The sequence below is a fragment of the Larus michahellis genome, chromosome 1 (assembly GCF_964199755.1).
Source record: "Larus michahellis chromosome 1, bLarMic1.1, whole genome shotgun sequence".
Lineage (NCBI taxonomy): Eukaryota > Metazoa > Chordata > Aves > Charadriiformes > Laridae > Larus > Larus michahellis.
In genome coordinates this window covers 27,700,906-27,715,377 of record NC_133896.1, presented here as the reverse complement: position 1 = coordinate 27,715,377, position 14,472 = coordinate 27,700,906, and the positions used below count along the sequence as shown (strand labels likewise).

The following is a 14,472-nucleotide window of genomic DNA, read 5'->3' as shown; positions in this document are numbered from 1 at the left end:
TTAGTCTCATCTAACTTCAGCAGCTAAAAATGTGGTCATCGAGTTTAAAGTAGTTGCCTGGGCTCACCCTAGAGCCAGTGAGAGAAGCACCTTCATTCAGTGGTTCACCCTGTTCTTAGAGAGATGTTTAATCATGTGAAATGAATGGCTTTGTGAAGATTCTCCTTGAGGGAGGTGGAGGGGCATAGATAGTTAAGAGATCTAACTTAGACAGCCAAAAGCTGGATGAGGTGAATCCTACCATGCATTTCACCTTTCTGTGTATTCCTAAAGCTGCTTTCCTGTTTGTTTTTTTTTTGAGGGGGGGATTTGTTTTGTTTTTTTTATCTCTACAATTACATTCATAATCTGTTCTTTGCATATGGCAAGTGTTATAGGTCTATTGTTTCTCTTCATACCAATACAGTAATGGAGACATTTTGTGTTAAAGCAATAGTGCATAAAACTAGTCTTGGTTTCCAGAAGGAGTTTTAGTGATGTAGGCCATGATTGCTTAGTGAGACAGTGCTTTACTTTCTGGGGCAGCGATCAGTAGGTTTACTCAGATGGCTGAGTGATACAGTACCTACAAATGAGAGTTGTGATTTGGTTGCCAGAATATTTATTCATCAGAATAGTTAATCAGAAAGGTATATGGACAAAACCCCATTGCCTTTGTATTTGGTATATCCTTGCCAGTCCGCATGTCTTTGTATAGCTTTTACTTCATGAAACTTTCTCATGGTTTTTCCTTGTATATTTTTGCAGGTGTGCTACTGCCTATATTCTTTTGGCCGAAGAAGAAGCAACAACGATTGTAGAAGCAGAGAAGTTGTTCAAGCAAGCTCTGAAAGCTGGAGAGGGCTGTTACAGGCGCAGTCAGCAGTTACAGCACCATGGTGCCCAGTATGAAGCCCAACACAGTAAGTTTCTTTGGAGGCAATAGCCATTTCTAAAGGGATAGAAGTTCCGAGGGGCTCCTTGGTTTGGTATTCTTTTTCCCTCTTTTAGAACTATGTACTCAGTATTTAAGATTGACTGGACTATGGCCCTGGAGCCAGACTATTCTTTTTCAGTGTTTTCACTTGATTCTGTTGCTGAGCTAGCAATGTGCACATTACAGATGCACCTTTTCTTTGTCGTGGCAGAAAATGTTTTAGCATGTACTTAACAGAAAAGAAAAAGTAGCAGAGCCAAAAGAGATCTGATATTAGGAAAATGCTGGATGCTGATTTAGGAATTTGCACTGAAGTGCCTTTAGCCATTTTGAAACCATGGGCTCATGTTGTGAAAAGGCAGTAAAGAATGATGGGAACAGGAGTGAAGTGATGCTTTGCCAGCTTTCTTCCATCAGCTGGGAGGGTAAATAAGTACACCACATTTTTCTGTGTAAAAGTTAATGAGACCCATTAACCGGTGTGACATTTGAAAAGTTAATTGCATACATTAAGAAAGGTCACAGAAACGTAAAAATTAACAACTGGAATAATACAGTGCTCTAATTGAAAGTCTAGATTTTGGGGTTTTTTTAAGTTTTTAATAAGCAGACTTAGCTGCTCTGACGATATTTATTGGATGCTTCTTAAGAAAATACATGAAGGCTCACAGTAAATGATCAAAAAGATAAATAAAGCAAACAGTCTAGGATATTTCTAGTCTACAGTAGCTACTTTTGGACAAAAATAATACCAATTAATTACATAAGTACAAGAACTAACATACTTTGGACATCTTCGGGTTTCTCAGGACCTGAATTCTCAGCCTCTGGCGATCTCGCGTAATTTGGAGATGGCTGATAAAAATTGTACATAGTGAAATTGTCTGTGATCTCTGGTTTCAAAGGTGTACACAAGTCTATACCTGAAAATCTGAGATTTTATAAAGCTTGGGGGTAGTATTTTAGACACTTGTTGGTTATAAAATGATATTTAGGATGATTTGCTTATTTTTGGAGAAAAAAAAATATAGAGCAGCTGAGCCCTTGAAGCAATTTTCAGGCTTTAGCAGGCTTATGGTTGTCTGTGAAACCTTAATTTGTGCACTCAATCCATCCTGAGCACAGAAAATGACAACAATTCTATGAAGAATATGCAATAAGAGTAATTAAACACTGTCATGATGCTTATGTCCAAGATAACCGTGTTAAGTTTGTGCAGGCAAATAATTATGGTATTTTTGTAACCTGTGTGTGCTAGATGGCTACTGTCATCATCAAATTTGACACCTTCACTATTACTGAACCTTCAGCACTACAACAGAGGAAACAACCAGTTGAATCCCAAAATTAAGTGAATTGCCACAGAGCAGGAGGGGCTGAAAGGTGACTGCTAGCTCTGACTGTGGCTTTGGGAGGGGCTAGATCATCACACTTCTCTATACCACCTAGCCTTCCCTTGATCATGTCAGTGTGCACCCACAGAAGTTAGAGAAGTTCTAGCTTCAGATGGTGCCTTGGACACAGGGGCTTTAAGTAGCATTCTCTGGATTATATGCTGGACTTCTGCATGGTTTACAAAGGTGGAGAGCTCAGCTCTCTTTAGGGAGGAAAGACCATGGGCAGATGTGTTGCAGTTACTCCATGGTTCTGAGATGTCTGTCATTCTGTTCCTGGTCCTTGAAGTTGACTTCGGGATGAAAAGTGGCTATTTCATCTTTTACAGGTGAAGAACACTATGTAATTTCTTGAACAATGGCATGTTGCTCTATATTTCTGTTTATTCATGTGTTCCATCTCCTTCATACAGTATTTTATGTTCAACCATGAATTTTAAGAGTAAATAATGTCTCTGAGTAGCCAACTTAACCTCTTTAAAAAGGTGCTAGTTTACAGCAAGTGCGGGCAGCCTTCTTTTTAAGGTGGCTCATGTTAGTCACCCCAGATCATTAGTCACCTCAGAAGATTTTGGCCTGAAAGGTTATCTTGATTTCATAGTAGGTAAATGCCTTTTGACAGTTCCTTCTGAAAGGACTGAAAAGGAGCTTGGCCTGAAATGTATACCTCTTAGTTACACTACATAAACATGTTGAAACAGATGTAACTAATAAATTGTTTATTAAATATATAGGAATCGATACAGAGATAAGGAATTACATAATATAAAATACTACTAAAGAAATTCCTTCCCTCCCTTATTTATTTTTTCTTCTAAAGTCAGACCTTTCAACCTGCTGCTTAATCTATCTGAAAATTGTAATCACAGCTTTAAAACTATTTGTAGATACTTGGAATGTGCCCATCTTGTTCTTATTGTGAAAGACTTGAAAATGTTAGGAACAGACTAAATCTTTACAGACAGCGTACTATACACAAAGATAATTTGTAGCAGGTGTCTTATATTTTCACGATATGGTAATTTTATAGATGATTAGCTGTCTGCACATTTCCTCTTGGTCCAGAAGCATATTGAGAGTTCACATTGGAATTACAGGGAAGACAATGAGAAATGAAACAAGTAAGAATTCTCCAAGAGAATAATTATTGCAGCTGTTTAGTTTCCGTCATCTTTGCTGTTAGGGCATCTTCCAGCACATAGGACTGTCATATCTGAAACATGTTAATTTGCCATCCAAAATTGGCAGTGTGAGGAATTTGAAGATGATAATTGGGTAACAAGTGAAGGCTCTGTAAACGAAACATTCAGGGTATACTTCTTTTCTTCTAATCATTAAGGAAAAAGACTGTTAGAGGATGAGGATTTGTTTTGCTGCATCTCCTATTAACAAGCATGTACCTCGTAACTTACAAAAGAGGCAGGATATAATGGGTGTTTTCATGGATGCTCTTGCCCTAACCATGTATGTGAATTGGTAAGTAACTTAATGCTGTGTGTGCGACCAGAGAGTTTTATGCTAATGTTAACTTCATAAGGATTCTCCTTACCCCACTTGATTACTTGATGGTCTGTATCCTATAGCGTTCTCTGTACCTTCAGATCTGCTTATATTTCATAGGTGTAAGGTCAACCCATGGGTCCTTATTTATACCACCGTGTATCTGGAGTAATTCCACTGATTTCAGTGATGTTATGCCACATTTAAATTAGCAGAATTTCGTAATTTTTTATTAAAATCATTGTGAAGGCATTGATGATAGCAAATAACAAAAAATGGCAAGAAAATTTTGTTTCCTTTTATGTTGGCATATTAAATGAACCTTTGTTTGATCTTTTTTATCTTAATGCTGTTTCTTTTTCCTCTTACACAGGAAGGGACACCAATGTGTTAGTTTATATTAAGAGGAGGCTGGCAATGTGTGCAAGAAAGCTGGGAAGGACCAGGGAAGCAGTGAAAATGATGAGAGATGTGAGTTTGGATTTGTTTCGCATGTGATACTTAGATAATAGTAGCATAGAAATGATACGCATTTGCTTACCAGTTAGCATCCATTCCTGCTGCATGCAGCACTGTTGATAGCCCTTTTGTATGCGTAATGTACATAACGGTTAAGTTAAAAGATCATTTATAACATGGCCGAAGCAATACTATGAAGTCATAAAATACCAGATGGCCGTTTGCCTGTACAGACTGAATTTCCCATCCTGGTACAGTGCAGTCTTCTATGCAACTTCATGATCAAATAATTTTTTTCTGAAGCATGTAATGAATGATGCTAACAATAAACAGATCTTAAGTATTCTGTTTCCTCCTTGCAAAGCTGCAGTTTGGCTCTGTGCATTGTTTACGTCACGCTATTCAGACCTGAGGACAGTGTTATTTATTCATGCAAAACCTATTACTGAGAAGTCAAAAGCAAGTAATTAATCTGTAATGAACTGATTTCCCTCTGAGATGGGGGATTATTATATCCCTGTTTTGTAGGCAGGGGAGCTACCAATGGTAGTCATGAGTCAGTAAGCGTCAAAGCTACAAATTTGAAATGCCAAACAGTAGCTATTTTGGGGATGGCAGGAGGGGCAGCTGTCCACATAGGCACTGTATATGTTTCAAGTATGTAAAGTGCTCAAGTTTAGAGATAGCTGCAAAAGCCCAGCATTTCTTCAAGTGAGATCCGCTGAATGCAGATTAGGAACACAATTCTTTGAGGAGGTGGCTTGCCTCACCCAAGGTAGCAAGCCTGTGACAGAAGGAGGAATGGAGCCCTAGAGCTCTGGGCAGATGACGGTAAAACTGCTCTCCTTTCTTACACTTCATTTTCCATCTCCCACAAAAGTGAGGTAGAGGTGAATCTGGCAAGATAAAGAGTTCTGCAGGTTAAGCTGAAGGACCTGAATTTTAAGTGCACAAAATGTAATCCCAGACCAGAATGAAGCACCTGTAAAATGTGCTTTAGGCAGCTCAAATGAATGGTCCCAAAACCTGCCTAGTGGAAAGGGAAATTCTTGCTGCAAGTCAGTGGGAATTATAACATAAAACGGCAAGTGACTTTCTCTGGGGCTTAGGCACTTGCATCAACAGCAGTAAGGCAAATATGTCTGCCATCTTGGAATCCAGCACCCAGCATCTTCTCCTGGAACTGGGGCAATCATGAATGTTTTTTGAAAACATTGAGCAGAGTTCATCATAATAGTGCAGGTCATCATGCTAACTAATGTACCAGATGGCAAGTGGTGAGTAACTTTGTTTCCTGTCTCTAGCTGGCGCTTTTCAGGCACTCAACTCTCATTCCCCAAAATCACTAGGCTCCCAGAGAGAGGTGTTGAAAAAGAACTTGTCAAAACCCCAGCCATTGTACAGCTAGGAGTGTGAGAAAGGGGGACGAGGAAGAAAGACCTGTTTTTGCAGTCTTGTGGTCAGCTGGGAGAATGTTGATTTCAAAAATGTTGTTTTCAGTCCAGACAACTCTACTGATTCTTCATGAATTTTGTTACATAGGCACTCTGGGACAAATACTGAAATGTTTGTGGACAAACATTGGAATTCTAAGTTCTGGCATTAATATACAAGAAATAAAATTTTGAATTTCACATTCAAATATCACACATCATAATTATGGCAACTTCTGGAGCTTACTATGGGCTGCTGAATGTGTTTTGTGATTTGTAGATAGGGCGATGTGGAAGAGATACTCTGTGAACCCTTCTTCTGCTGATGTCAATGTGTACGGTTAATGCAGAGCACTGGATTCAGGGACTTGGGTGGTCCATCTGATCCTAGGTTTCTTAAGAAGCGAGTTCCAGAATGCTTTGATGGTAATGAATGGCTTATTGTGTCACTAGAGAGAAAATTGTGTGTTGTTGAAGTTAAGTACAATGTGGATCTCGAAAAGCAACAATGACAGGGAGACCCAAAGTCATCATTTGTTAGACACTTGAAGGATGGAAAACGCTCTCCTCAATAGGAACATTTTGCTAAAAGGAAAGGTCTGGATGCAAGACAAAGGAGGTATAAAGATAGAATTTCAGCTTCTAGAGCTTCATCTCAGATCAACGTACTCTGTATTTTTCCACATACGCTTCTAGAGCACTTTGTTGTGAGCAACGAGAGCTGAGAATTAGCAGGTCCCTAGATGAAATATAAAAGCAGCAGTATCTCTTGGTCGCAACTCCGGTAAGCTGGGAGCAAGAGAAGGGTCAAGTCAGCTTTGGAGATGCTTTTCTTAGACTGACTTGAAGCTACTTATTTCTGATGAGTGCATATCCTCCATTTCTTCATAGAAGACATAAATAATATACTTATGAAGAAGTTTGAAGAAATGAATGTGTCATTGAAGGCTTCTATGTGATTGATGAGGGAGGAGATGAATTTATTCACCCCAAAAAGAATATGTTGGCGGGGGACTGCTGAATCTAGCATCAGGGGACAGAGGGCGGAGGGCGTGTTTGTGTTTGAAAGATTGAAAACAGATTTCTCAAGACATGGAACATGATGGAAATGAAGTGTTAAGAGGTTCATGACACCATCTGGGAAATATGGTTGGGATGTAGTGAGTCTTTGCCACTTTGAAAAAAGAAAATATTTGAGAGTGTTTTAATTCATTGCATATATGGGGCCATCTTGGGGACATTACTGATGGATTAGATTGTCTTACTTGAATTTTATGTAAGAAAAGGCTGAGATCCTGCATAAAACACCTTAATGGAGAGAAAATGAGTTGTTGGTGACTTAAATAAGATTTTGATTTTATGATTATGTACACTGCTGATAGGAAAATAATTTTCTTTAATATTATATTGAAGATATTTAAAACTTGTTTTAAAAAATGTTTAAAAACAGGAGGTTTTAGTTTAAAAAATTGGGTAGGAAATTCTATTGCTTCTGTGATTGATTTTGAGATAGTATTTTATTGCTTGCCTTGCTGCTTGGATGTCGTTCATTTAGTTGAGTGGAATTAATGAGAATTACAAATCTGTAATTTTCATGGAAGCATGTAATTGAATCATACATAGGTGTTGCTTTTGCTTATATTTCTGATGATAATTATTTACTATATTTTGCTATAGAAACCAGCAGCTGTCACTATTTGTATATATTGAGCTAACTTGTGATCTCATTTTGATTAGTGTGTTGTTGGAATAACTCCAGTCTAGTCAACAGAGTTATTCCAGTTTTATTCCTGTTTATACAGAGCATGATATGGTCTGTGAGGGAACTAAATCTCTCTTACTGTCCCTGAGGAGAACGTCCACAGTGCTGGTTGTTTTATTTGTTGTGCTGATTATGTTAGGAGGAATTAAACCAGTATGTTCTAAACGAAGTTGGAAAATCTGGTATGTGCAGAGGTGAAAGTCCTTGATGGTGGCTGTGGAGAATCTTTAGTATCCCTTCATGTTGAATCTTTATTATGGGCAGCCTAGGAGCTAGCTGGTGATGAGCAGGGGTGGCCTTTTGTACCAGCTGCTCGCTCTCTGCTCTTTACTGATTCCCTCACCTTTACAATGGAAGAAAACAGAAGTGTGCTAAGTTTGTGTTTCATGTTTTTCATTGATTAAAAACAGAGATGATGTGAAGGGTTTGCAAAGGCACTTCTCAGTACTTTTTGGGTGACTGGATCAGCGTCTGTGCTACTGAATTCAGAAGCAGACCAACTCCTTGACTAGGTCACTGGAGTATCCAAGTTAAAATGTACCATGCAAGAAACTGAATTGTCAGATTAATCTGAGCTTCTTGGGATTGTTCTATAGAACATTTGGACTGTGAAACAAGCTTTCATTGGAGGGTGATGTATAGTTAGGAAAGAGAAGGGTGGCAGGCAGAAGGCGTGCTAGTGGACAAAGTGAACAGAAGCTCTTAATCGCTGCCTCTTTCAGAGAGAAGATGAGAGAAACTCATTCTAGAGTGTCTTTATCTCCTACCCCCAGCTCTGCTGTCCCTGAAGACTGCTTTGTAGTCTTAACAAGTCTATGTTTCTGAGACACAGTGGAATTGCAACTTGCCCCATGCTTTGCAGCTTTGTTTCGAAATGGATGAGGTTTAGGGAGGGAAGAGACTCTCCAAGTCTTTCCTGAATTCTGGAGAAGGAGAGAAACCGAAACACTTATTAAGGGTCAGAAGAGTACATTTTATTTCTGGGATCAGTTATATCTACTGAGACATTACTCTTGAGCTCACAGTAAAGGACCTAGAAGTCTGCTTCTATGTACCTAGCTCTGAGAGCCTTGCGGAGGATATTTCAGTTGGATGTGTTCATGTGTTCATCTCGGTTCCCATTTGCAGTCTCTAAATGCGTACTTTTTGTAGCTCTAAATGCGTAGGAATTATCAGTACCTAAGCAGCTTGTATTGTTAAAGTGCTGCATGCTTATCAATGGGCTGCATGATAAGTTGTTTAAACACTCAGGCTGCCCTGAGTATTTAAAATGGTTTAAAAGGTTATGTCACTTGAAGGCTTAAAAAGGGTACTCAACCATACTAAATCAGTTTTAATGACATGGGTAGGTTGTGTTTTTATCTTTTTATGATGAGCAATATTAGTGATTTTTGCTGGTATGATGCTTTTTGCAAATCCAGCATACTTTCTTGACAACCTCTTTTGCTGGGTTTTGAATACGCCTTTTTCTTCAATATTCTCTTGAATTCTTTATTCTTGTGTGCATTGCTGATTTGCTCTTGGGCACATAGCCAGGACAGTGTTCTGCACCTTGAATTATCAAGCTGTGTGAAACAAAGAGAGTACTAATTGCTAGTAAAGATGTTATTATCCCTAGCAACTTAACAGCACAACTTCTGCAGCTGCTTGCCTCGGTAGCTACTGTCTGTCTCTCCCAAATACTTCTGTGCTTGAGGCAAGGATTAGTGAGTCAGCTTCTTTGGCTTGTGCTACACAGGTTGAGCAGGCTGGTCTGCCTTGAGTGGGATTCTAGCTGTATTAACATCTGCAGCAGTTATTTAAAGTACCATTTATTAAAATTTCAAGGAAAAGGACTTCTTAGTTAAATGAGACCAGGAGTTACCTTATAAATTTTAGAAGAATGCTACTCTTGTGAATGGTGACATTTGACAATCTCCACCACAGAGCAGTATCTTCAGTTAATTCTTGTTCCGACACACAAGCACAGCAATAATAGCGAGTGATAAATGCCTGTATATTCAAATGTGGTTTGTTTTGTCACAGATTCACATGTTACGGGTAAGAGGGAGGGGTGGGTTGGAACATCTCTCATTTGAATGGGCTCTTAAGCAAAATGGAGACTCCTGTGATTCCCTTGATGATGTTTATTCCTTCCCTTTACCTGCAAGTGACTCAAGCCCCTCGCTTTTTGTCATGTCTGTGATCCTCCGCAAAACCCTCAAAACCTAGAAATTTGTTGACTACTACCTAAACCTGATAGTAATGTTTCCTGTATAAATCAATGGTTTCCAGCATTGTGATTCTATTAAGATAAAATATAGTCTTAGAATATAGTCACATAGTCTTGGTAGGAGCCCTGGTAACTTGGACTCCTTTTTGTCTGCCCTCTCGCATCACTCCGTGTTCAGGGACTTTGTATTGTCCTTTAATTATGCTCTTCCATTTCTCTGGAATCTCCTAGCCCATTTCTGAACTACTAGATCATTTCCTCACTTTAATTTCATTTAAAAATCTACTTCTAAAAATATGGCGAAGTTTCTGCAAAAAGTACTTTGGGATAATGCAAGTAAAGGAATGCTTTAAAGAGGGCTATGAGCAATGACTTTATTTTCATGCTTTATAAAGTTACTAATCTTTGATGTAACAAAAATTATTGTAATTTATCACTGTTTCTACTTTTATGTGATGTGATTGTTTAGTAGTAATGTACATCTGGAACAACTTGCACTCTTCTGGTTTCATGCCACATCTAACTTGAAAATTCTCTTTATTCCTGAAATATGTGCATCTTTACAACACAGTCCAAGTAACAGCATTTTCATAATTATATTCCTTAAAGAACTCAAGTCATACTCTGAAGCCTTTAATCCTCCAACTGAGACAGAATATAAAGACTTCATGTTCTAGCATATTTCCTTAGATTTTGCATATTTGGTAAGATGTTTTTCACTGTATTGACTCATTGTTAATCCCACATTGAAGAGAAGTCATACTATCTGTGACTATTACAGATCACTACAGCTAAAATCTCATTTGCCAAGTTAAAATTGGAATGTCTGCGAATTTTATACCTGTGCCATCCCACAGTTAGTGCAAACTGGATCTGGGTCTCTTTTTTAACACTCTAAAGTTCAACCATTGGATGACATGTCAAATTCCCTGAATTCCACGTATGGATGAAAATATGTGGATCCTACTGCTAATCGTTTCCAAGCTCCAAAAGAACAGGATCTGGCGGATTTGGCTTCTTAGTTTCTATCCTCTGTGAGCTGTGAAAGAGTGACTGCGGAGCTGCTTCCAAATAAAACAGTGGTTATTTGCCAAAAGGAATGTAGCACATAGAGAAATGCATTAAGTGACGGAATCCTACTTTTGCTGTAATTAGGCAGAACTTTATTTCAGGTAGGTCCAGTGTATTTCAGATGATTTTCCAACTCTTGAGAGCTATGAGGGTGTCTGTTTACATCACATGAATTACGCTCACAATGAGACCACACTGGAATGAGTTGCCCTTTTAGGATCTGACATTGTTAACAGAGCCTTTTTGGGTATTAGCCTTAGTCTGCTGACAATGTTTCTTCCCTCCTGTCCTTGCCAGGTGAGCTGGCCAGGAGAAAAACTTAAGCGTTAGCATATCTTATTAGATATCAGAGAGTCAGCATGGAGTGACACGTTGCAAATGTCTCACGCTCGGTGTAAGCTTCAGTCAGAGCTTAAACATCAGAAAGCTCAGCTGTAGACAGTGATGCCCACAGAATGGAAGTTTCCGGTTTTCTACTCAGAAATGGCTTGGAGTTTTGCCTTTTCTGACTTGTTCAGTTAATAGTTCTTACGGATTACAAGTCATATACAAGAAAGCAGCTTATGCAAAGTGCTTGTGAAAATAACAGTGCTGTCCGTACTGTGTGCTTGATTCGTCAATGGTGGTGGACAGTTGCACCTGAAAGATGGCAGCCTCAGTCATTCTTCTTTTAGGAGACAGATTTACCAGTTCAGATACCTACTGCAGGAACAGATACACTAGCAATTAAGGTTGTAACAGTTTCACTGTTTGCATTGAATTTCTCTTGTTTGCTTGTTGTTGGTGTTTCTTCATTTTAAGTTGAATTCAATTTTCATATTTATGATTGCATTCAGTTGAATACATTTATCTAAAAATGTTTTTGTTTGTTTATTGAGAAGCTACGAGTATAAGCAGCAATAAATGGTTGCATGTACTGCCCGTAAAATGTGTGACCATGCATACAGCCATAATGCACATGGAGAATAAATGTGTCACCACCAGGTTATATATAAGATCATTCATTTATCCACCTCTGTGTTCCCTTGAATCCCATGGTCTAGTCGTAGGCATAAACTGTAGCTTAAAGCTGTTTTCTACACAAATAATGTATCATTGCTAATTGATGCATGACGTTAATGTCATCACAGGGAGAATAACGGATGCAACAGTTAAAGCTACATTCCTTGAAAATGTTTCAAAAATTAGATCTAAATGAGAAAATGCTGATGACTGAAATATTCTCAGGGAAGGGAGTCCTTTTCATTAAACTGTTCTTTGGAAGATAAAACTTGTTCCTCATCCAATAAATCAGAAATGGATTTCCTTGTACCATAAAGCATTTCTTGTGATCATCACGTTTTCATATCCATCACAAAATTATTGAACCTACACCCTGCAATATGGATTGGGGTGAGTCTGGAAATACAGCCCTCCCGGGACTAGTGATAAGATACCGATTGTGTCAGACTTATTTCCAGAATTTTTCTGTGAACTTATACTCCAAAATTATTAGTTATCTAAAAAATTAAAAATTACAAATTATCTACAAAAGCTACCATTTCTGTATATTTGCGTATACTTAATGAATCTTTCAGTGAAAAGTAAGTACACTTTCTACCCAGGTATTTATTTCCCCCGGAATGTGCAGAGCAATTAGAATAGAATATGGGCTAAGCCAGCCCCAGGTCTGAATTTCATCACTAGAAAGTATTCTGACTAATACAAGTTCAAAGTAAAATCCTTGTGAACAAAGATTTGGTATGTTCAATACCTGTTTGAACATATTATATTGTGAGGGAATACATTCATAACTATGTGGTGTCTGTTTTCATATGGGATGAAAATAAGTTGCATTCAGTGGAGCACAGTTCTTTCATAGCAACTGAGAAACCAGCTAACAGGAATTTTGCAATTAAACTTTTAGTCCTAACTAGTGTTTATGGAAAAACTGTAGCAGCTTTGCTGAGAAATCTTGAGTGCTGGATTTGATGGCTGTCTCTTGAGATCTTAAGGTGTGGAGAAAGAAGATAACAGAGCCTTCAGCTTTTCTTTAACTGCAGTGCTTGCCACTCACATGAAGGCATTTGTCAGGTTACAGTAAAGATGTAAAGAGAATTAAAATTGATAAGCCAAATTCTTTAGCAAATGTTAGTCTGTAGCTTTAGCAAATGTTAGTCTGTAGAATATAAATCTTTGGGTGCAAAGGGAGGTCTGTGCCTCTTAAACTAGAGTCCAGGTTAGAACTCCTTGCTCTATGGGTCTGGGGAACTCAAGGGTGTGTTCTTCATCTCATGTTTAGGGATAACATGCCCATCTTTACATCTCTGTGCGGAGTATGAGCCAGCCTCCTTCTCCATCTGCTAGGGAGGGAAGGGGAGCAGGCTCGCAGTCCACGCTCTGTTGCTCCTCAGCATGATGCAGTATTTGGCCTGCCCTGACCATGCAGCAGGCTTATGTTGCAACCTTTGTGGCATTTTTTTTCCTTCCCCGGTGTTTGCTTTCGCTATGAGGCCTAAAAGATGACCTGTTGTAATATTCTTCTATCTAAATGGCTTTACTTTCTGGGAAGTTTCTCAAAAACCAAATTTTTACTGTGACTGAAAATTATTTGCAGTGAAAACTATACACTCTACATCCTGAGATGACAGAGAAATGAGTTCATGTCCCCTCTTCTTTTTCTTTTCTTTTTTTAATAGCAAACATGCTGTCACTCGTGCACAGTCAGTGTTCGAATAGCTGAGTGGCTACTTAGAGGTGTTTTATTTTTGTAGCTACGATGTCAACTGAGTTCATTATAACTGGGTTGGACTTCTTAACATTCGACCTTTCCCAGATGAAACCTTTATTAACACTTGTCAGTTTGGAGGCCTGGCAGTCCAGACAGTGACCTTTATTCTGCTGCTGTCTTAGGCAGCATTTATCACTCTTGATAGAACCTAATTAAAATAGAGAAAAATAATCAGTGAGTGACGTCACTGAGAAATGGAGAACCAGAGTAAGAGCTTTTACTGGCCACAGTACATTTATAACTAGCTGCAGCTCTTCCCTTTTCTTCACTGATGGAGGGAGTGTTATTCTGCCAGCCATTATTCATTCTCAATGAGCAGAGATAATCTTTCTTAATCCCTTGGAGGGTTTTCTTTGTAATGTGTTCATTCTGAACTTTAAATCACGATTTACTTAGGGCCAGATTCTGTCATGCTTCTTTCTTCCAAATAGTAGCTTCCTCTGTTAAAAATGCAATAGCGAGTAAGGACAAGAATGAAGAGAAGTAGGTTCTATGCTGGATCTTTAACTGATGAATCCAACTATGTGAATTTTCACATGAAGTTATTTTCTCCATGAGCAATGACTTAAACTTTGTATTTTATTGCCAAATGCTTCCACGTATCTAGATGAGCGTGAATGTCTGTGGTCCAGTTTTTGGAAAACTGGAGGAGAAAAGCCTGCAAACTATGCAGTTTTGCCTGTGTTCTTTTTCACAGGTTTAGCTCCTACCGCTGAAACTAGGTGTTTTATGGCCATCCCTATGCCACTAGCATCAAATATATATATATATTACCAGTTAAACAAAACACTGCTGTCATTGCCTTTGACATTTTAATAATCCTCAAACTGCAGCAAAGTCAGTACTATACAGATAGCCAAATTTAGACAGACTTACCCCTTAAGGTCTTACATTAGCTTATGCCAGACCATTAACACAAGGAAGAAATTCTCCATGCTTTGCATCTCTGTTTACC

The 14,472-nt window shown here is 38.6% G+C and overlaps 1 protein-coding gene across 5 annotated transcripts in view; it reads left to right on the top strand.

The window, feature by feature from the left end:
- The window catches only part of ST7 (suppression of tumorigenicity 7), a 152,217-nt gene that overhangs the window by 99,146 nt on the left and 38,599 nt on the right, over nt 1-14,472 (top strand). For all 5 annotated transcript variants that reach the window (XR_012589278.1, XR_012589284.1, XM_074602188.1 and 2 more), the window contains exons 7-8: nt 748-902; nt 4,184-4,281. Coding sequence is in view for 3 of the 5 variants with exons in the window: in XM_074602188.1 (XP_074458289.1) it covers nt 748-902; nt 4,184-4,281 (253 nt within the window). In the remaining 2 variants the exon portion in view is untranslated. The remainder of the gene's footprint in view (nt 1-747; nt 903-4,183; nt 4,282-14,472) is intronic.